The sequence below is a fragment of the Haliotis asinina genome, chromosome 1, assembly GCF_037392515.1.
Source record: "Haliotis asinina isolate JCU_RB_2024 chromosome 1, JCU_Hal_asi_v2, whole genome shotgun sequence".
Lineage (NCBI taxonomy): Eukaryota > Metazoa > Mollusca > Gastropoda > Lepetellida > Haliotidae > Haliotis > Haliotis asinina.
The window spans coordinates 57,279,776-57,302,598 of NC_090280.1; the positions used below are offsets into that span (position 1 = coordinate 57,279,776).

At 41.1% G+C, this 22,823-nt stretch overlaps 1 protein-coding gene across 1 annotated transcript; it reads right to left on the reverse strand.

Moving 5' to 3' along the window:
• Positions 1-2,133: 2,133 nt before the first annotated feature.
• Positions 2,134-14,995, reverse strand: LOC137273929 (uncharacterized). Its single transcript, XM_067806840.1, has 5 exons — positions 14,945-14,995; positions 9,091-9,130; positions 6,809-8,050; positions 3,485-3,595; positions 2,134-2,915 (listed from the first exon to the last, which is right to left on the reverse strand). The coding sequence occupies exons 1-5, from the start codon at positions 14,993-14,995 to the stop codon at positions 2,134-2,136; spliced, it is 2,226 nt and encodes a 741-aa protein (XP_067662941.1).
• Between the last annotated feature and the right edge of the window lie 7,828 nt (positions 14,996-22,823).

A 22,823-nucleotide genomic window follows, 5' to 3' on the forward strand; every position in this document is an offset into this window, starting at 1 on the left:
TCAAATAACATACTCACTCCATCAAGAACGGAACCTCAGATTCAACGTCTCATCTAGTCAAGGGGGAGGAAAGTCGAGTATATTATTGCCGCTGGCGGAGGTTACACTAGGTAGGTTATTCAGGTTGTTGGGACCAGATTGTATGCCAGTACCCTTGAGAATGACCACGCTTGACATACGACTTTTGTTATCGGCTCCACAGATGAATCATTGATTTTCCTCCCCAAGTAAACTACATTTTCAATTATTCAATGAGGGTCCATTTATCCAGATAATGTGAGGTTCCTTGCAAGGTAACAGTGGTATCATTAAAATATGGGGTGTTTGTGCAATGATATTCATCGATATCTGTAATGGATCCAAACCATATTTGACGAGCGAACCTTGGTAAATGGACTACCCGTGCGGTGGAAAGGGAAAAGAATGACAATAACACCAGTAACTATGCTCAAACCTTTCTTTCTTTGTTACGCAACATCCTTCTCACTAAAATACCGCTGTATATCAACGGTAGACGTTAACAGTCTGAAGCAGACTAACCATGGTTTGATAAAACTGGGACAAACCACCATGGCATGCAGTCTACCAAGGCATGGGCATTGGCCATCTAATCCACAAAGCTACCTTTTATGACAGGCACTTTATATGGTGGATCAGTTCCAACCACAATCCTCATATAAGAATGTACTGGAGTTTTCCGAAAGCAAACCCCCTCGGATTTGTTTTTTGCCAAAAAGAAGCCCCTGGACTCCTATTTAGTTCCAAAATGTGTCAAATGTATCCTACATTCTGCTATTGCTACAAACAGAGAAAAGGTGGCTATAGCGGACCTGAACAGCCAACTACGAGGGAGCCTCGGATACAGTGTAGATTTGGAGGAGGGCGACATGGGTGTAGACCATAATAGTGCAGGCGACGTTGATGACGAAGATTCTCTCGGTGAAACTGAGCTGTGACTGACCCCATAGATGACGGTGACATCCCCCCTCCCCATAGATGAGGGTGACTCCATAGATGATGGTGACCCCATAGATGTTGGTGCAAAGTGTGTCGAATGCGATCATCCGTTGTGCGATGGATTGAACCCATAGTTCTCATGACAGTTTTGAACCATTTCAAAGTTTAAAAGAGTTTATTACAGTCTGCATGCGTTCCGTTTCATTGCATAGCCATTGCAATATTCGTCAAAGAATATTAAAAAGATTTTCTTCACTTATGATCTTTGCTTTTTTACTTCATATGATTGTCTCTTTAAAAAATCAGAATAAAGGCCCATGTTCCCGTATATAAGCCCTGGCTTCTAGATGATGTCAAAGTTCACTTGTCAAAATCCTATTTTCCGTACAGAAGCCCTGCGCTTGCTTTCGGAAAACCCCGATTGGATTGGTTTTACACCGCTTTCAGTAGTTTTAAGTTAAACCGTGGTGTGTAAGGATGGATGCGGGATATAGAAGCAGGGTCTTTTGAAAAGGTACATTGAGTGAGAGGTAGTATGAGAAGGTTACATGTTACATCTTACAGGTACAAAGTATATAAATGTCTAAATGTTATTTATGAGAAGTGAAAATATATTGCTGTCACGTCGGGTCATTTGACTGGTCACCAAGCAGTTTGCCATAAACCTTAAACACATTAGACCACGTCCTATACAGATCAACGTTGTATTGTGTGACTAGAATGGGCGGTGCTTGTGAAGTATGGCACTGACTTCACTGCCGTCTACAGTTTGTTTGTAGTTTAAGCTAGTGTCATCGATATATGCAACTTTGATACGATGATATGTGTCAACCACGTTAGCAAGTTTTTTAGTTGTTATCAAAATAGAAAATGAATTTATACTACATGTATATTTAACACATATACTGAACAAAAATAATTGGGAATCATAACTATTTGGGGAAGTATTTGTTCAAGTGCCAACTAAGCACATTTTTTTTTATAAAAAATACTTTACAATACTTATTATCTCTCTTTGTTTGGTTGTTTAGTAAATATTTGGGCATTTATGTATTATGTTTTCAGGAAAGGATTATTTCTTTGGGTATTGTCATTGTCATATCGTGGAATATATGTTTGACCCGAAGATAAGGCTCGTCATTCAGAAAAAAATAGCTTTTTTAACACTCTCTGGTTTCAGTTACGGCGCAAGGGTCCGTGAAATAGATCCTTCCAGATCTGAACAACGTCGGTCAGTAGAAAGAAGCCCAACGTAGAAACGATGACGGCTATCCCAGCGATCCCAATGGAGGTAGCAGATTGTCGTTTATCCGGCACGCTTACCAAACGTCTAACTGTTTTCGATAATGTGCGTTTGTCTATAAACAGAGCTAACTGGATACGCTGTTTAACAAGTTCAATTTCCTCTCTGGTGACGTTCACTGAACACCTGCATATACATATCGTCGTCGTCGGTGTTGTAGAGCTGACGGTGTTTGATGACGTAGTTCCAATTGGAGTAACACCTGTAGATGCTGTGGAGTGATTGTTTGGTGCTGAAGATTCGAAAGTGCTTGTGGATGTTGATACTGTTGCAAGGTCGTTAATGTAGGTTGTGACACTGTTTCCAGACGTTGTGATTGTAGCTTCCGGGGTAGGTGATGGCGTTAGCATCTCCAAGGAGATAGACGACGAGTCCCACAAGACCGATGACGTCTGTGTCATTATTGATGACGTTTCCAACAGGACTGATGACGTATCCACCATGACAGATGACGTGTGTGTCATTGATGATGACGAACCTATCGTAACTGATGACGTATGCGTCACTGATGATGACATACCCATCGTGACTGATGAACTGTGTATCTCGACCGATGAAGTATCCATTGTAAGCGATGGCGTTTCAGGTGTTACTAATGACGTGACCAGTGTGACTGATGCGAAGGCTGTTGAAGACACTGTTGCTACAAGAGATTCTGAAAAAAAAATATTTCGAATAAAACCAGGATTATAGATTACCTTTGCCTTCTTTATGTTTAAAAATCCGAGTTACGTGAAATCATATAATTTGTTTCCAAATACATTTTGTCCATTGAACAGGTTAAGCTGTTCCTCGTTATGAAACGACACAGAAAAGGTACGTTACTCTAATAGATGAGTAACATACCCTGTTACTGTCAAATTAATGAACTGCCTACTGAACTTAATATTGTGTTGAACCCCAGAAACCTCCATAAGCCTCTTTCTCTTTGATGCATCTTCACACATCCATCCCGTAAACCCAGGATCAGGTCAAACAACCCCGCCTCTCTGACACTGTCCTTCGCCATCAACAGTATCGTTCATCATTTAGATTGTGCTTCCAACCCCATGCACGGTCCCCTACCCAGCGTGACGTACCTTCACAGACCGACCTATCGTGACGTTCCTTCACACTGGGACCCCATCGTGACGTACATTTACACAACGACCCCATCGTGGCGTACCCTCACACAACCACTTCGCCGTGACATACCTTTACACAGTGACCCCCACCGTGACGTACCTTCGCACAGCGAGCCTGTAAATCCAGGTAAACAGGTACAGGTGTAATTAAAGATATCATCAGTGCACGTCGCGTTATTCCGACACGGGTTCTCTGGACACTCGCTCCACACTGAAAAGGAACATATACCCAAGCAGTAATATATTGAAATATATTGGCTGAAAATGTGTCATTTTCAACGTTCCTTTACAAACATACATGCACACATCGGGATTAACGTTACTGCGCGCGTACATGAGTAAATGGTACGTGTTATGTAAAGAGAATGAGGTTTTGGGCTAATAAAGTCATGAAGTCACGCACTAAGGCGTACCCCAAAACTGATACCCCTGTCACCCGCAGTATACTACCCCGTGCTGGCCTGAGCATTTCTGCAAGCTAACATGTATCATCTTTTTGTTGGGTTCGAACCACCGTCCTTCAGTTCTCCTAGCTAACGCTCTTTCTATTACACCTCGGAGGCTGTAGTATACAAGCTGAAGTGTGCTCATGAATACATGAGGTTTGTAGTAATATTGGTAGTCCCATTATGTGGATTTAGGTGTTTATTTGTGGACTGCTTATTATTTGTATGTTCCTCTATTAATATTTGTTTGAGTGTCATTTCTGTGCTGATGTGTGAAGATGTAAACAAACATAGGAGTCATGAACGAGTCAGTCAGTTTAGTTTTACGCCTCACTCCGCAATATTCCAGCTATACGGCGAATGAATATATGTTTATCCATACGCATGTGTCTGTATTTGGGGATTATACTAGAGACATATCCTATTCAAATGTTATGGATGTAATAGATAGACATATGTGGACAGATTATACTCTGTATTTGTTGTTCAAAACCACAGTTTACCATAATTCAAACTATATCATCCCCGAGTGTACATAATGGGATCTTGTCCAGACAAACCCGTGATTGATATTGTCAGTATCGGCCTTCGTCGTCGGGGTACGATTGCTCGCAGTGGTGGTGGGTGCGTGGTCGCCGTGTCTGATCATATAGACGCTCTTGCTGCAAGTTTGGGCTTGCGTGGCATGGCAATAGTCAGTGAGTGAGTGAGTTTAGTTTTACGCGACACTCAACAATATTCCAGTTATATGTCAGCGACCAGTACATAATCGAGTCTGGACCAGACAATCCAGTGATCAACAGCATGAGCATCGATCTGCGCAATTGGAAACCGATGACGTGTCAACCAAGTCAGTGAACCTGACCACCCGATCCCAATACTCGACTCTTACGACAAGCATAGTCGCCTTTTATGGCAAGCATGGGTTGCTGAAGGCCTATTTTACCCGGGACGATCACGGGTCGGCAAGGGTATAACTACAGGGGTAACCCGTACCCCATGTAGTCCAGACATGTGCCCTCATAATATCCACTTCAAAATCATAAGAACCCATGAAGATCTGGGTTGTAACTGATCTTCAGCAACCCATGTTTGAATGAGGCGACTAAAGGGATCGCATGGTCAGACTTGCTGACTTGGTTGTCATGACATCCCAGCTGTGTAGATCGATGCTCATGATGTTGATCATTGCATTGTCTGGTGCAGACTCGATCATTGTAAACTTTATTGTAGAGAACTGGAACATTGCGGCGTTAAACAGCATGCAAACCACTAGGCTATCCCAGCACCAAGAAGTCACAAAACATAACTAATATCAAACATTGTGTCAGAAATAGTTTAGTAATCCAATAATTTATTTATACGTTGTACAACGCCTTTGTTGTAAGCGAGGGAAGGTGTATATACGGTTGACAGCTTTTCTTAGTTTAAACATTGCCTGTCATGGCGAGTCTTTTATGTTATTTTTACGATCTGATATCGTCTGGTGATGACTGTTCATTTCCAGGCATGCCGCACCTGGTCTTGGAACAAATGAAAATAAAAAAACAACACTTCTCATTTAAGAATCAGAAAGGCACTTTTGAATTACTGAACAGAATTATTGACTAAAGATGAGAACTGAACTAATCAAATTACCAACAGACAACACAATACAATATACAAACAGTCCTAGTCTTTGGTGATTGTATTTCACAGCTATAATGGCATGCAGTTTCAAGGCGATTGCAAAGGGCGTCTTTCTGTTCTTTCAGACATGTTAAAACGTGATCAACCAAGTATCCTGACCTCAGCGAAGCTTCAACAATACCCATTGAAAGCATTTACATTTTCTTTGTATACCGCCAGCCTTTTTTCCAAACTAAGATGTGAAGCTGTGAAAATGTTAGGCTGAATTGGGAAGACCAATCCATATTTAGAGAAGGTTCATCTGGTAACTGTTTTAGGGATATGATCAGTATTATTAAATATATGATGGCACTACTGTTAAAATCAAAATAACTATTCCTGTTGTGCTTATACAAGACTATTAAATTTAGGTTTCACTTATAAAAGTGACAATGATGTGACCATATAATAGTCATCTCTGATTTTCCCTTTTCAAAAGAAGACAACCTTTTTGAGGAAAACAAAATGCATGTTTTCCAAAGGAGCATGCATCATGTTGAAAGTAAAAGAAAAATTCCATTATGGCTTTGTTTTTAAACTAAAAGTTATGATAGCTTTTTTTCTGAAAGATTTCCAATGTGCCCACTTACAGTTTTGCAAAATATACTGGGTGGCGCTTAACTTTTTATTCAAGGTATATATTTGTTTATTGATAGTTTTGTTCGCTGTTGATCTATACTATTAGGTTCGGGTGGTGGTGGTGTGTGTGTGTGTGTGTTGGGGGGGGGGGGGGGGGGGGGGGGGGGGGCTGGGTGTGTGTGTGTGTGTGTGTGTAAACGTACAGCTTCGCACTCAACAATATTCACGCGAAATGGTTGCGGTCTTGAAACAACCGTGGACCAGACAATCCAGTAATCAATAGCATGAGCATCGATCTATGCAATTGGGATACGATGACGATTCAACCATGTCAGCGAGCCTGACCATTCCATCTACTTAATGGGGTCTTACGACAAGAATGGTTACTGAAGATCAAATTCTTAATTGTGTGTAATATAACATTGTTAAAACTGAATTGAACGTTGCTAGTATTGTTTTGTAAGGTCGCACTCAGCAATATTCCAGCACTTTATATAATATGTATATGATCGAGTTTGGACCAGATACTCCAGTGATCAACCCCATCGATCTACGTTATTGGGGTGCGATGCCATATCTCAACCAATTTAGCGAGCCTGGCCACCCGATCCCGTTAGTTGCCTCTGGAGACAAGCGTGGGTTGCTGAAGACCGAATCTAACGCTGATCTTCACGGGTAGAATTAAATGTTACAAAGTTTAGTAGAAAGCTGATGAGAAATACGATACTTACAGCCATTGGGTTGTCTAGCAGTTCCCATGGACATCCCATTTCCTTCATAATGTGAATATGCATATAGAAATGCAGCATAAGGAATACCGTGGCCCAATGCAATGGTCAGAGTTCCGGCTGTCACAGACGCCCTGGCAACAGAATACCGACATGATGGAACCTCGTCGGTGTCATAATCCGCAGCCAGCGCCTCTACGTAGGAGGTCTTCGTTACCACTGTCACGTGCGTGTCAAAATTCGTTCCATCGAAAACCGACAGGTCCGTGGTGAAACCCTCTGTAAATCTTTCAACGGGGGGTACAACGATCAAAAAGGGGTCTCCTAAGTTATTGGGTCCCCCTAAAGCCCCCTTTCCATACATTAAGACCATTACAGGGCTAGATGCATATATGCACAGGGTTTTGTTCAGTTTCAGATCTATTTCCCAAAACATTCCTTCCATCAGGACGTGAACAGTATCTTCGGATGTAGTTATGTTTGTTTCATCTCTTGTTGCTAGGGTACGGAAAACAGCTTCCCTATCTCTACCTGGTCCGTGGAGGACATATCTTTGTCCAAGCTTGTCAGTCGACGGGATCATTTCTGCAAAGGTGTCCCTCCCTCCTACGTTCAGGGGAACAAAACTCCCAAGATGTCCAGACACAACCCCACGGGGTTTGGTACTTGACACCATCGTCCCTGTGAAATCTCCTGTACAGCTTGCTTCAAACACGTCATATTCGTCAAGGGTGATGTTGTAAACGTAACCGTCGTTCAGGAGGTCGCCGTTCATTGTACCACAGACGCCGGTCAACGTGACTCGGAACTTGAACGACACGACGGTGTTGTTTTCAGTAGCTACTACGCCAAATGTAGGTATATCGGCACTATTCACGTATCCAAATGATGCCAGATGGTGCCGGGTGCCCAAGGTAGCTACAGGTAGCACGTTGAAGGAATAGGATGAGTAAACGCCGAGGTTGAAGGCGTACACGGAGACGTCTGTCGTTGCTTGAACAAGGACGCTGCGTTTCTCTATGACCAGTAAAGCCGCAAGTGCAATATCTTTGGTTACAGTAATGGTTCGTGATTCACCTCCAGGAATGGATACAGCGGTGTTGATGTTGTATAAGGAATTGGTGACAGTTACGTCGGCATCCGTACCGGCAGCGATCATCAGTTTGAGGGTTGCTCCGTTTTGGTTGAGACCTTTTGTGAAAATGACGACGAACTTCCTCCCGTACTGGCTTGGCAGAGTTTGTCCTGGAAAAGAACGTGGAAATTGCATGTTTTTTTCAATGAAAACAATTTTAGAACATTTGTATAAAATGCCTCTTAAGATGTTTAACTTTCACGTTCAACACGTTTTTCTATTGTTTGTTGTTTTAATGACGTTTCAAGGTTGCTACTTGTTCCTTCGTGAAATGAAGTGAATGAGTTTAGTTTTACGAATCCTTTTGCAATAAGTCAACAATATCAAGTCATCAACTGGGTCTTCGGCTATCCCACAGCCCCTCGTGAAATGAAGACTTAAGAGGTGTATTTTGTATCTTTCCAAGTATCTCTGGACAATTATTTCTGGGAGATTACAATCACGGACCAGTTTGATTATTCTTACTGTATCAATTACACATCGCCATTAAGGACCGAAGCCGAAACTGCATCTTCCCGTTTGAGTAATTTTATAGTCAGTATTTTTCCATGTTGGAAACACTCCTCCTAGTATATGTTCCCGAGCCTGAAGGTCCTGAAGGTCCTGAAGGGCCTGAAGGTCCTGGTGTCTATTCCCCAAACTGCTACAGTATGTGAAGCCTATTTTGTGAGTTCCCCGTCGTGATACAGCTACGCTTGTCCTAAGAGCGGCGTAAAATCAGATCACTACGAGCAGACGTGTTCATAAATAAGTAGTGAAGTCATACTTGAGCGAGTAAACTTTTAAACCACTTTTGCAATATTTCGGCAGCAACAAGGCGGGGGCACCAGAAACGGGCTTTACACATTGTACCTATGTGGGGAATCGAACCTGGGTCTGCGGCATAACGAGCGACCGCTTGAACCTCTAGACTGTCCCACGCATGATTACACATATATGCATACGCACGCCATTGAACATATCCCCGTTGTTAAATAGTTCATGCATAGAAAGACACCAAATTTAGCACAGAAGCAACTTAGGAATAATTATTGAAGATGAATCATTAAACATGTATGTTTGTTAATGACACAGCGATAACCTTGAGTACACCACACATAGTTAGTCGTACGTATGGCCATAATGCCATTGCACTGCTGGTGATACCTACTTGCTACAGCGAGCATTGGAACCAAAACGACGAGAATGGTCTGGAACGAAAAAAACAACAACTTTTAAGGGTATGGATAATAGATATACATCAAATATAAAACAGATTCAAGAACAAATATGTTTTATGGATGGATCATTGAAAATCAGTGATGACACCAGGTGTTATCGAAAGGGCCCACCTTGTCACGTTCCTCCTGTCACACATGTCCCCACTGGATTAAAAATGTATTCCAGTGAGTTTTTGGCTGTATAATGACTCACTCCAAAATGGCAGTAGTAATAATGAGGTCTGGGGATGACTACCTAGTGACTGACATAATGAGCATAGATATCCGTAGTTTGGATACGAGTCTGACCTTCCGATCCCTCTTAGTAGCCTCTTACAAAATGGGTAACTGAGGACCATTTCTAGGCCGGATCTTAATCAGCAATATTCCTAGTCTATCCCTGAGCACAAGAGTGAGTGAGTTAATTTAGTTTACAACTCGATTCCCCATATGGATACAATGTGTGAATCCTACTTCTGGTATTCTCCCCCTGTGCTATTTCTTAAATATTGCTAATTGGGGCATACAACCTAGTCAGTAAGGTATGAACAAGAGTGAGTGAGTGAGTGAGTGAGTGAGTGAATGAGTGAGTGAGAGTGTGTTTAGTTTTACTCCACACTCTGCAATATTCCATCTATATGGCAGCGGTCTGTAAATAATTGAGTCTGGACTAGACAATCTAGTGATCAACAGCATCAGCGTCCATCTGCGCAATTGGGAACCGATGACATGTCTCAACCAAGTCAGCGAACTTGACCACCCGATCCCGTTAGTCGTCTCTTACAACAAGCATGGCAAGCATGGACTGCTGAAGGCCTGTTCTACCCCGGGACCTTCACGGGTCCCTGAGCACAAGAGAGAGCAAGATTGTCTCTACAGTTTGTAAACGTATACATACGTATCAGACTATCATTAACAGTGTCATGTATCTGAACAACTCGTGGCATAAAACTGGCAGGGAGAGAGAACAGCATGAAGCAAGGGCCACGAAGCCAACATGCAGGGTTTACGAAGTCTGTAGCTTGCTTAGGTCTTCATGGGCCAATTGTATGTAGCATCATTGTTCTCTGTTGGTCAATGGTTTGTGGCGGCGGATTTCACTGGTTTCCAAAAGTTTTCTCCCGAGACATACTGATTCTTGGAGGATAAGATTTCTAATCCAGATTTCTAATCCAGATTTCTAATCCAGATTTCTAATCCAGATGACTGATACGTTTTGTTGGTGATGTGAGAGAGCTGATCTTCTGTTTGCCTTGGTTGTTCGGGTTTTAATGCAGGTGTCTAAGAGACGGGAGGTTTCACCTATGTAAGATTCACAGTTAATTTTGTAGAATACCCTTTTGAGGGTTGCTTTTTGAGGGTGGGTTACGGTCATTAGCTCGGAGAATGGTTCTGGGGAATGAGGGGCCCATGAAACCGGTGTCAATGCCTGATTGGTGCTTTAGTTGTCTACTGACTTGATGAGAGTTCTAGAGATTGAGGTTTGAAATGACACTAGACACTAGTTTTAGGGGTTAGTTAGAGCTGAAATGAATATACTGGTCGGAATGAGTAGGTGTTGTGTGGACTGTGGTTTGGATCTTCTTGCAATGGGTGCAGGGTAGGGGGTTTGTTATCGTTTTCTGTCTCCACGGTGGACTTCATTCGTTGGTGGGTATTGAGGTGAGGCGGGATCCTTGTCTTTCCTGAGAATGACAAATGAGTTATCATCTTTCTATACCGAAAAGGAGGGGATCCCAGTGGGTGCCCGTGGATCTGATTGAAGTCAAAGTTATAGCTATTGGGGCCGATGTCCTTTGCACGCTTGGCTTCACTAGTTTTGTTAATAATCCCTCTGCATCTTGCCTTCATGGCCCGTGTAATATGTTGCTCTATTTCTTCCCAATTAGGCATCTTATACTTCATTATTTTTCTCACCAGTTTCAAGAGTACCCATCTAACAATCAATATTTGTACTCAACACTGCATCCTACTGACAGTGTAAACGACACAGCCTTCACATGACATGGCTGAGTCTTTAATGTATTTTATGTCTTTGAAGGTATTACACCAAAACCAGACCACAAATCGATAAAGGTAAACACGTTTTTCTTCCCGTATTAAACTAAAATAAACTTCCGTCTAGAACGTATTGACGTTTTTAATCCATACTTACTACGTTGCGTGTTTGACAAAAAAGTCGGTAACGTGCATTAGAAACGTGCAAGTGTGTTTATTTTGTAACCCCAGTCAACCTAAGGTTAGATAATTTAGTCAAAGTGGGATAATGACCAGTCATCAGTTGTATTGTCGTTAGGTGACGGAAACCATTTGTTGTTTTCATTTCGAAACAGGTTCACATGCAGAGTTGATTTAAATCTTGTTTGCAACAGAAAAAAGAATTCAAGTATTTTCCAATGTCATGATATGATAGTTATTCGTCTGGATGTTTTAATCTTTAGTGGTGGATATCAGATGAGATTGTGAAATGAAATGTCACGCTGTAAACTGCCAGGATTCCACTGAAACCTGTGTAAAAAATCTGATTAAGTTGGTTTATTTTTTTTGCTATTTAACGACAAGATCAGCAATATTCCAACTATTTACAACACTGTTTATTGACTGGGTTCTGACAACCAAGTAATTGCCATTATATGCATCGATCCGGGATAGTATACGATGACGTGTCAACCAAGTCAGTGAGAGCGCCTCACCACTCCTCCTCGACTCGTATCAGCAGGGTTTTCTGAAGACCAATTCTTTTTCAGATCTTCATGGGTCCTTATGACACTGAAGTGAATACAAGAAGACACAGTCATCTTTATCCCCCGCGTTACCTTCAATTTCAATCGAAGTCACACTTGTTGCCATGGAAACGCGAAAAATATTTTCTTAAGAATACCCAAATTACCAAAAGGCACTAATACACCACCCGATCTATCTATGTGCCAAGCTTGGTGAAGAAATATTGAATGGTTTTAAAGTTCTGCTCCGGAAAAGATAAATGTGCACGGAAGGACGGGGTGCATTTTAATATCAAGGACATGTGTCTAAATGTGTGTCTAGACTATGCGGTAGGGTAGTCTGGTGGTTAAAGCGGTCGCTCGTCCCACCGACGCCATGAGTTTGATTTCCAAGACGCTGGAATGTTGCTAAAAGAAGACAGAAATTTATTCAGTATATCAGGCCATGTCACCTACAGTACAGTTGTTATATATTTTCACATTGCACAGTCAATACAATACTCACTCACTGCGAAGGCCCAGAAAATGCATGTCTATCGCCCCCGCCCAAATCTTTCTACTGTCTCTTTCAATCTATCAAAATAGTGATTATGACTTGATTTGATCTGATGAGTTCTCGTTCATTTTATCCTGAAAAAATAAATTTTATGCAGGATGATATTGATGATTTTCCCGAGCATTCGTTTGAATCTCTAAGATCAGATGAATAAATTTGTAAACTAAAATAATAATGGGGAAATGCTTGGAAGAGCGTAGCTAATTATAGCATTATGTGAAGTGCTTGTTGAATGGCCAGAACTATGCAGAAGGTACACTCCCATTTCCTCACTTGGTTGCGCTCTCAGACTTCCCACCCCTTGTTTAATAATACTCGCGTGAAATATGTTTTATTCATCCTTTTAAGCGCCACTCGTGGTATGCTGATCGTTCTTCGCCTCCCTTACCCCTACCAGATGGTGGAGATATTTTATTTTGAAATGAAAACTATTTTTTAACCGAAGCGGGGGAAGTACGTTGCCAACCTTTGGCAGAGCTTTGCTAGCTTCGCTCGGATTTAAGAAGACTGGTCATTTCCTCTATGCTGCGCAACCCGATTTGCGCTACAGTTTGCCTGTGGCACAACAGACAAACGCTCCATCCATCAGACAGCTGATCCGTCGAACACAACAGATGATGTCTTCATACAGACGTTCTCATGTAATGTTACAAGCGTTATTGATCGTAACCACTTTGTCAAGAAGTTGCAGACTTGTTAAGATATTCTCTTCTCTTGACACGCCTCTTAGTCAACCTGTTGATGGTGCGTGACCCACATTACAAGTCTATCAGGCGTAAGCTTCTAATTACTACCCTAACACACTCACCCAGTGAACCCCGTTGCTATGACAACAAAACAAAATAACATGTAGAAATGAGACTCGAAACCTACTCGACATTGAAAACACTGAGATGGTCAGCTGAAGGCCAGCTGCTTCTAACGGAGACTTTGTGTCGTATGTTAACTGTTAACACTGATTGACCCTCAAGGGTTGATGGGCTAGCCTAATGGTTAAACCGTTTGTCGTTACGCTGATGACCCGGGCTCGATTCCCTACATTAACACTCCGAATGAGTTACACCAACGACACTCTAAAATATAATACACAATAATTCGTAACACCAATAAATCAACGACGCTTGCATTGATATCCAAACTCACGTCAAGACGTCACGCTCTTGAAGAAGGCAAATACACGAACATTTAGAAGTGAACTAAGAAAAGTTTCAGCCATGAATTAAGTCTGCTTCTCTTTCTTTTTACAAAGTTACGGTACGTTGTTTTTGTACATTTTCCACTCAATACTTTTTAAACGTTTACAAGATTCAAGATTTAATCTTGAAATGTTAACCCTGCCTTCCTAAAGTATTTAGTGCAATAACCTCTTATCTATATCTCAAATATGAGCAGAAAATTGACACTACGGCTGATTAAACTCGCCTTCAGCAATATTCCTCTTCATATTCGCCATTGCATTCTGGAAAGTCAACGGTTCACTCAATAAACATCTCCTAGCTGTGGCCAGCCTCTTGGACACGCCGTTCTTCAGGGTCAAGTACAACCTAACTGGCCAGAAGCTCCTCTCCAGTATGTCGAGATGTCTAAACACTCGGTCTGAATGTGAGTGGAGTGAATTGTCTACATGGCCCGAGATATTTTAGAAAATATATTATTTGGTTTTAAAGCGAAAAATAACAACCATCTAAACATTATCGGCCTAATAGTAAAGAACAATATTTACACTATGCAGAAAGGATTTTAAATCAAACTTTCACAAATAAAAAGTGTGATAACAAAATGCTACAAATCATGGAAATTTACTGTCTTTGCACACAGCGATCAAGCTCGTATCTCTTGGAAATGAAAACGTGAAAAAACGTGCTTTTATTTTGTCATGCTAGGCCATTTATAACAATAATCACTACTAAAGGAAGAACTCTCAAAAAGAAGAATTTCATCTAAATACAAAACACAGTGGAATTCATATTGAATATACGTATCTTCCTACTCCACTAAATATTCTTAACAACTGTCAATCAAGATCACTGTAGTCCTGGTCAGGCGGGATGGGGTTATATGGGTAGGGGTGCATATTTTTCATCCTAATTCGTCAGCTTTGTAGGCGAATAGAGATGTAGGCGAACAGACATGTAGGCGATTAGAGACTAACCCGTCATCTCAGGATGCAGACCTTTCGATTTTCCACTAGTGCCAGGGCGCCGACCTGCGGTTTGTTTTGAAGCTTAGGGCTGATTAGGCTTAGATATCGTTACGGATAATCTACTCCAGATGTTCTGATAAGGTGAACTCTTTGCACATGTCACTTCCAGTTTATTGCAAAGTTTACAATAACAGTTAATTTTCGTGAAAATACTGGACACTGTTCACATATTTGGTATAAATATCATGGAATGTGCAACGGATTCACATTCGAGTTCAAAATGACAAATGCACAGTTAGATCAGAGATTTATCCATACGACTCTGTACAGTTCATGTACAGAGTGATCAGGAGAAAACGAGACTGGATGTCTTGGAGACGTACTGTGAAAGACTGCAAATCCACTGCATCAACAACGAATGACATCATCACCATGGCGAAAGACGAACACAATCATCAAACTGATAATATTAAAGTAAGAGTTTTAATTCTTATATATGTGCAGAAATGTCATTCAGTGATTGCAACAGTTTTGCCGAATCTCGCAAGTGTTTCGGTAAGCTGGTTAATGTATGGGAAAGTTTGGAACCAAATTGGTTAATGACTCTTTGCTTTTATTGTAGGCGAAGGAGAAGCTAGAAAAGCAGGTGAAAGCAGCTTGAACGCTCCAGCCCATGCAGTCCCTCTACGAAAAAGGCCTTTGCGACATGACAGATGGCTGTTGGAATGATGAGACAAAAGCCACGGTTGCTGCTATGCCCGCCTTTCCAAGTGCCTGGAACTCTCTCTACAGAGCCAGGCGAGCGGTGATGCCATCACTTTCCCTCCGACGAGAAGGCGTGGTCCTACCTGATGAATACAAGACTACTATGTCTGGCGAATCCTTTCTCCTCATCGACAACGGCCATGACAAGAGAATCCTCGGGTTTTCCAACGCCGATAACTTGCTTTATCTCTGCGAATCAGACACCATCTACCGAGACGGCACATTCTACGTGACACCGACCATATTTGGTGCTTGCACAGGAGGTAAGTTATTTCAACAAACAGTTATCTCCACCCCAACAGGATGTGTAATAAAGACGTCATTTTGCCCTGAATATTCAGTGACATTAATCAATGTATCTTTTCTTTTTCAGGCAAAGGGTCTGAGGCTGGATACCTTGGCACCGATGCCAGATGATGACCGTTGCCAGATGATGACCGTTGCCGACAACTCTGAGAGTACATGACCAACTTCTGGAGGATGGGAGATCGCAATGGAACCACCACAACTCAGATGGACCAAGAACCAACAACCACATAGAAGGGTGGCATTCACGTCTGAAGAAATACGTCGGCAAGGCTCGCTCAAACATATTTGAGATAGTGTCGTTCCTGTGACGAGAACAGATTAACACGGAAAACAAACTGGTCAAGTAAGTTGCTGGTGAAGAGCGCCCGTCCAAGAAGAAGAAGTAAAGGGATTTGGAGTGACGACTAGATGACATCCGTCATGAGTTCGAACAATTAACACTGTCTGTGAGACAGTTTGCCGATTCAGCTTCCCACCTATTAAACTGATAAAGAATTAAACTGTTTTATCTTCTTATTAGGTGCGCTCTCCTCCGCGTGATCCGGATTATCCTCTTCTAACAACTCATTGATCCTCCATTGTCCTCGTAATCCATTATAAATTGGCAAAATGAAACTAGTCTCAGGACGTCGACCTTTATTTTTCACTCAAATTTGGTCGAAAGGTTGGCGTTGAGCCTGAACTTTCGTAAGTTGGTTAATAACGATTGCGAACAGCAGGGCAACGTGTGTTTTCTCAGTCTCATGTTCCATTGACGTGTTTGACGAGCGACAGCGTAAACAAACGCGATCTTTATCACGTGGACACGAGTCTTCAGTTTTTGATATGGTCAAAGCGACCTCGTCTGGTCGCCGCTCGAAAACAACACTTTCTTGTTGCCCTGTACCAATAGATAAATACATATGTTGCCGTGAATTCACTCTGGACATAAAGCTTTGAAGAACAAACGTGTAATTTGTTGCGAGCTAATGGAAGATTGATCGTGGGGAGCTATTGTGAGAAGAGTTTGTTTGTTAATCAATAGGGATTAATCACTGTTTGATCCGTTGAGAATTACAAGTGGAATTTGCTTACCTGGATTGTCCAAGCTGGTTTTAAATACGCATGCTTGTCAGCCATCCCCACTGATAACAATCTTATTGTCTTTTCGATAGTGAATGTTGATAGCACAAGCTGGTGACGTATCTCTTGGGATAGAATGATGAATATTGTAGTCGTTTACATCACAGTTATGCATCATAGCTATTTCACAGCGATTTACAAACACATACTTTTTATGTAATCGGAATCCAACAAAGGGCTTCAATTAGCAGAATGTAACAATGAACCTGGTGTGGGTGGGTTGAAGTCAGTGCTCTACCGCTGAGTGAGTGAGTGAGTTTAATTTCAAGCCACACTAGGCAATATCCCAGCTATATGAGGGTGAAGATCTGAATTAGAATTGATCTTCATTGACCCATGCTTGTCGTAAAAAGAGACTAATTGGATCGAGTGGTCAGGCTCACCAACGTGACTGACAAATGCCATCCTAATTCAGTTGCGTAGATAGATGGTCAAGGTAGAATAGGCCTTCAGCAACACATGCTTGCCATAAAAGTCGACTATGCTTGTCATAAGAGGTGACTAACAGGATCAGGCGGTCAGACCCGCTAACTTGGTTGACACATGTCATCGGTTCCCAATTGCGCAGATCGATGCTCATGCTGCTAATTACTGGATTGTTTCATCCAGACTCGATCATATACAAATCGCCACCATATATCTGGAATATTGCTGTGAGCGGCTTTAAACAACCAGCCAACCATTCATGTCGAACTCTCGGACGAGTCGATATCCTGGTCTGCTGAACAGGTCGTCAAGATGTGTGTTGCTCGATAAGATGTTTATGTTGATGTTGAACACACTCCTACTATTCATTACTGAAAACAAAGTCAGGAATAAATCACGAGATGAACAACTGAAAACAACTCATAGCTAAAGCTATCCTATATTTCTTCACATTAACACATAATAAATAACATTAAGTATAAATACGTGTTTTATAGATTCGATAATAATTACATTTTGTAGCTACTGAAATTGATTTCAACCATATCTGCTTTTAATCTTAGGGTCAATAACGATCATTCAACGTTTTGTTCACAACATAAATGATTAAATCCAGTTGAAAACAGTAGGTGTTTAACATCTGTTATCCAATTCTTATTACCTTCTTTGTCATATAGTAACATCATATTACAGCATTTCTTGAAGTCAACAAAATGTACCTTGTCTATGGAATCAAAATATATTTTGTAAATCCCCATATTTCCGCGCCATACAGTAGAATCGGTTTGATTTCAACATCTAATATTCTTAAAAAGGATGTCAAACTTAAATCCCCAAGTATTTTTATGTTTCTCAATTTACCTATCAATACTTATCGTACTTGAAACGAAAATATTTTGCATGTAGCAGTCATTAAAAACGATTAGTGAAATATACACCGAGGTATTTAAATGAAATGGTAGCCTCAGTAGTATTGCCTTTATAGAAACATTTTACCGTTTTTCGATAATTTCCTCCCTGTTTAAAAACAACTACGTTCACTTTATCCATATTTGCAGTTAGGCATGACTTGTTAGCACTGTTCTGAAGTTCGTTAATTAAATTTGCGTCTGTAAGTCACTAATAGTCCTTGAGATAAGAACAATATCCTCTGCAAATAGCAAAAGAAAAAGGTGACTTGTTCTTAGTCATAGTTGAGAGTAGCGTCTATCGATTTCACTTCCTTTCCCCCGCATTACCGATTGATGTGTCATGGGTGAACATTCTTATTGTATCAGATAGATAAATATGTAACCAGCTAAGTAGGTTTCCGACGTGCACCATAAACCTTTGTGCCAAACCCTGTCAAAAGCTTGTGAAGTGTCACAAAATACCATACAGAAAAGGTGGCGATGAGACGGGTATTGAAACGCATAACATGCCAAGGCTAATGTCTGCACAACGTCATGAGGTCATTGGGATGGTCCGTGGGGGAAAATCTCAACGACAAGTGGCTGCACATTTCCACTGCCAATGGAAAACAGTTTCTGCACTGGTGAGACGCTACCAGAACACAAATGACGTCATCTAGGGGTCACGTTCTGGACGTCCATGTGTAACAACAAGACAGGACAGATGGATAAGGGTGACGTATTCACCTCAAAACAGTTCGACAACGTTTACGTAACCACGGGATAAAACCATGACGTCCCGTCATACGACCTATCCTGACACAGCGTCATCGACTCGCTCGCTGAATATGGTGTCGAAATCATGTCCACGGACCCTTGTTTTGGTGGAGAAATGTTGATTTTACAGATGAGTCTAGGTTTAACATTTCCCATAGTGATGGACGTCAATGTGCCTATAGACGCGTGGGAGAACGTTACGCAGGCCTGTGTCTTGGAGAGGAATCGCTTTGGTGGTGCTTCCGTGATGATATGGGGTGGAATATCAGCTAAGAACTCATTTGGTGATTGTTCAGGGCAACGTGTTTTGTGTGGGCTACAGGGATCATATTTTTCCATCTGTGGCAGTTTCTTTTCTGAAAGGTCATGGCCCTGGGTTAATATTCCAACTAGACAATGCCCGCCCTTGCCTTGTCATACGGCAAGGGTTGCTATGAATTTCTTGCAGCACCACATCGTTGACTTACTGCCTTAGCCTGCAAATTCGCCGGATCTCTCCCCGATACAGTATGTTTGGGACGAGATGGATCGACGTATACGCCATCTTTCTCATCCGCCAGATAACGTCCTTGACCTTGCAACAGAACCTGAGAGAATCCGACATACCCCGAGCCTTCCTTGCACGTTTGATAAGCTTTATGTGTCGTCGATGCACTGCTGTTCTCAATGCCGATGGTGGACATACCCGTTATTGAGCTTGTTCGTTTGGGGCCTGTTCCGCTTGTGGACTCAAGACGTCATTGTGATTGACTTTTCAATTGAAATTCTCCCAACTTTTTAAGGTCTCATGATCACCGTATTAAATTAATTGAACAGTCATTTGTCACAAATGTGATACAGAACACAACAGGAGATTTCATATCCATAATATATTTGGAGGAATATCAGCTGCCGGTGAGGCCACCCTTGATACTACAGTTAGTATCCTTTTCACAAATCTGAAGGTCGCTCAGTTCAAATTCAGCTGGGGTCCTCCACCCAGCTCACCTTGGTACTACTTTTAAGCAAAACATGTTATTTTTTTTTTAGTCATCGCGTTACCAATCTTTATATTGGAGAACCCCTCAGATTTTGCCTTGACCTTACAAAATCTCTCCAGGCCTCTATCTTAAACTGGTTTTGGTAAATCTCGCCAATATTTCGTACCAAATTTGAGCAAAATCCATCATTTCATTTTTGAGTTTTCGCTTTAACAAGCTTATATCATGAATGAAACGCAACGAAAAACGAACACATGCGCATTTACGAATGATTTTGAACTAATATTACAATTTACTTAAATATTTATTACATTTTACTTCCACTAACATGATTACAATTTACGTCAACTTTTACTACAGTTTGCGTCTTTCAGTTTAAGCCAGTGTATATTACAATTTAGGTTTTTATTACAATCAATCTCAAGGGTTGTTACAATTTGTTCCAAATTGTACAATTTTACGTTCTATTACAATTTACGTCATAACACAGCACTTTCATTTGAACATTCAAATAAGTTCTTCGATTGTAGTGAGTGTTCCTCTTTTGAACTGATATACATGTAATGTGTCTTTGTATGACGTTCTTTGATCCTTCGTGGAAACAATGTGGTCAAATGTATGCCGTAAATATTGACACCAAAGTTAGGAACTGTATGGATTTCCCAGTGGACACCGGCTACTGGAAGGTCGAAGTAATTTTGACCCTTGCCTCGTAGTCTTTATTGAAATGTTTTGGATAGATCTAAATATGAAACAGGCAAGGCGATCCCACTGGTCACCTTTGGGTGTCTATTCCAGGTAGGAATGGAACTGGACCATATCGATAGATCATACACGATAATGTGCATGTTTGTGTTGAAACAATAGTAATTGTGTGTATTTCAGTAAAGGTGCCACCGGCCCATTATACATGTGTATACAACATGAATGCATGTGAGTCGACGAAGCGCCGTAAGATACCAAACTGCAGCAATTTAGTTAAGGAATTGTGAACGTTTCTTAGCTCCTAGCAATGCATATTTAGTTACATTATTAATAAGAGAAGCATTTTTAGATTACAACAATTGTACAGATTTATAGAGTGATGGAGAAGAGAAAAACACTTTGGGAACAGGGTCTGACGTAGACAAGTAATTTGTGTTTTTGCCATTCTTAGCAATATTCCAAGTTATGTTACCATGTAGGAAACCAGAAATATATCCATGATGGGAATCAAACCCAAACCTTCGGTGTGACGATGTGACGCATTAACCATATGGCTACCCACTGCCTCAAAAGGTAATGAATAGACTTGAGTACTTCTGTAACATATGGAAATTGAATGTGAATATCGATACCACAAACAGAAGGAAAATGACTAAAACGAGACAGGTGGCTCTATAAAGGTGATAAATTTGAAGTTGTAAAAATTTACAAATATTTGTGTTGACATTTTACAATTCGATTAATTTGATAACTGCATCGCCATGACCATTAGACCCACTGTATTATACGTTTATGTTGTACATGTTCGTATTTGTATTAAAAATTGTATTGTATTTCAAGGTATTTTTATGTCACTTGTACGAAGGTCATTGATAAAATTCTTACTGTTGTGATAACTGTACCTGATATTTGGGAAATTTGAGTTGTAAGAAAAAACACACACGCTGTCATTTTTTATTACTTTGCTTACAGACTTTTCCAATTTATGCATTCTGCTAACGAGTGATTGAGTTTAGGTTTACGCTTCTTTTATCAATATTGCAGCAATATCACGGCGAGAGACGCTAGAAATGGGCTTCAAATATTGTGCCTATATGGGGAATCGAACCCGGGTCTTCGGGTTGACGAGCGAACACCTTAACCACTGCACTACCACTTCTACAAATGACATCGCGCGCTAACAAATAGCAATAAAATGCATTTACACAGCGGTCTGTCAATAATGTCCCAGCTACAGTTTTTCTATACTCCCATTAATAATCAACAAGATGACATATAGGTTCTAATACTAAAGCAGATCCAGCGTTGTCAAACATACATAAAATGCAATATGTGTCCTTAGTTCTTCTTACGGGAACAATGTACGTGCATTAGGCAGGTGTCCAACTCCCCTTATTAACAAGTACATATTTGATGCTGGACACTATCTATCACTTACCAAGTAGGTTAAGGAAAAAATATTACCGATTAGCTGATGAGTAGGGATTTGGTGCTGTATCGGGCAGAACGTCCTGAATAGTTCCGCCGTGCTTTACATTGAGGTGCTCTTTAAGATGAAATGAGCAATTTGTGAAGGCATTATTCTCGACAAATTTATTCAAAAGGACTGACTTTAATATTCTTGTGAAAGCTGGTAGCTTCATTAAGGCTGAAAGTATTACTGAGAGAAATGATTTTCTTTTCTGATTTTAGAAAAGAGTGGTGTGACATACTGCCTTTAATATCTTCTTAAACGGAAAACAGCATGGAAGAAGACTGCCCAGTCGTGGATATCCTCAAAGACAAAATTCCATTTCCGGTGAAGGAAATGATATCGATGGAACACTGAAAATCAGTGATGTCACCAGGTGCCCTCGCTATTCACAAATGTACCTCAGATGGAACTGTTCTTTGCCTGACACCTCTTCAGTGAATTCAGTATATATAGCGATGTCATTCATCAACGGCACCTTCATACCCATCCAGAACCCGCCTGGTTTATGCCGTGTTGACATATCGCCAGATAACTCTTATAATTGCCAACTGTAAGGCAAAGAATTTTACTTCGTGGAACAGCTCGTATTGCTTGTACGTTTCACTGATTTCTGTTTTAGCCGTACAAGTGAGCATCTGAGTACGTGAGTATTTGAGTGGGAAAAGGAAGGAAATACTATCGTCCCTTCATACTGGTCCATTATTATAAAACACCATGGTCAGTGTTGACTGTACCTCTCATCTACCAATCATATTTCTCCTATCAGTCTTCAGAGACAAGCGTACATTTTCCTTTGAAACGTTTGTGCTTAGCC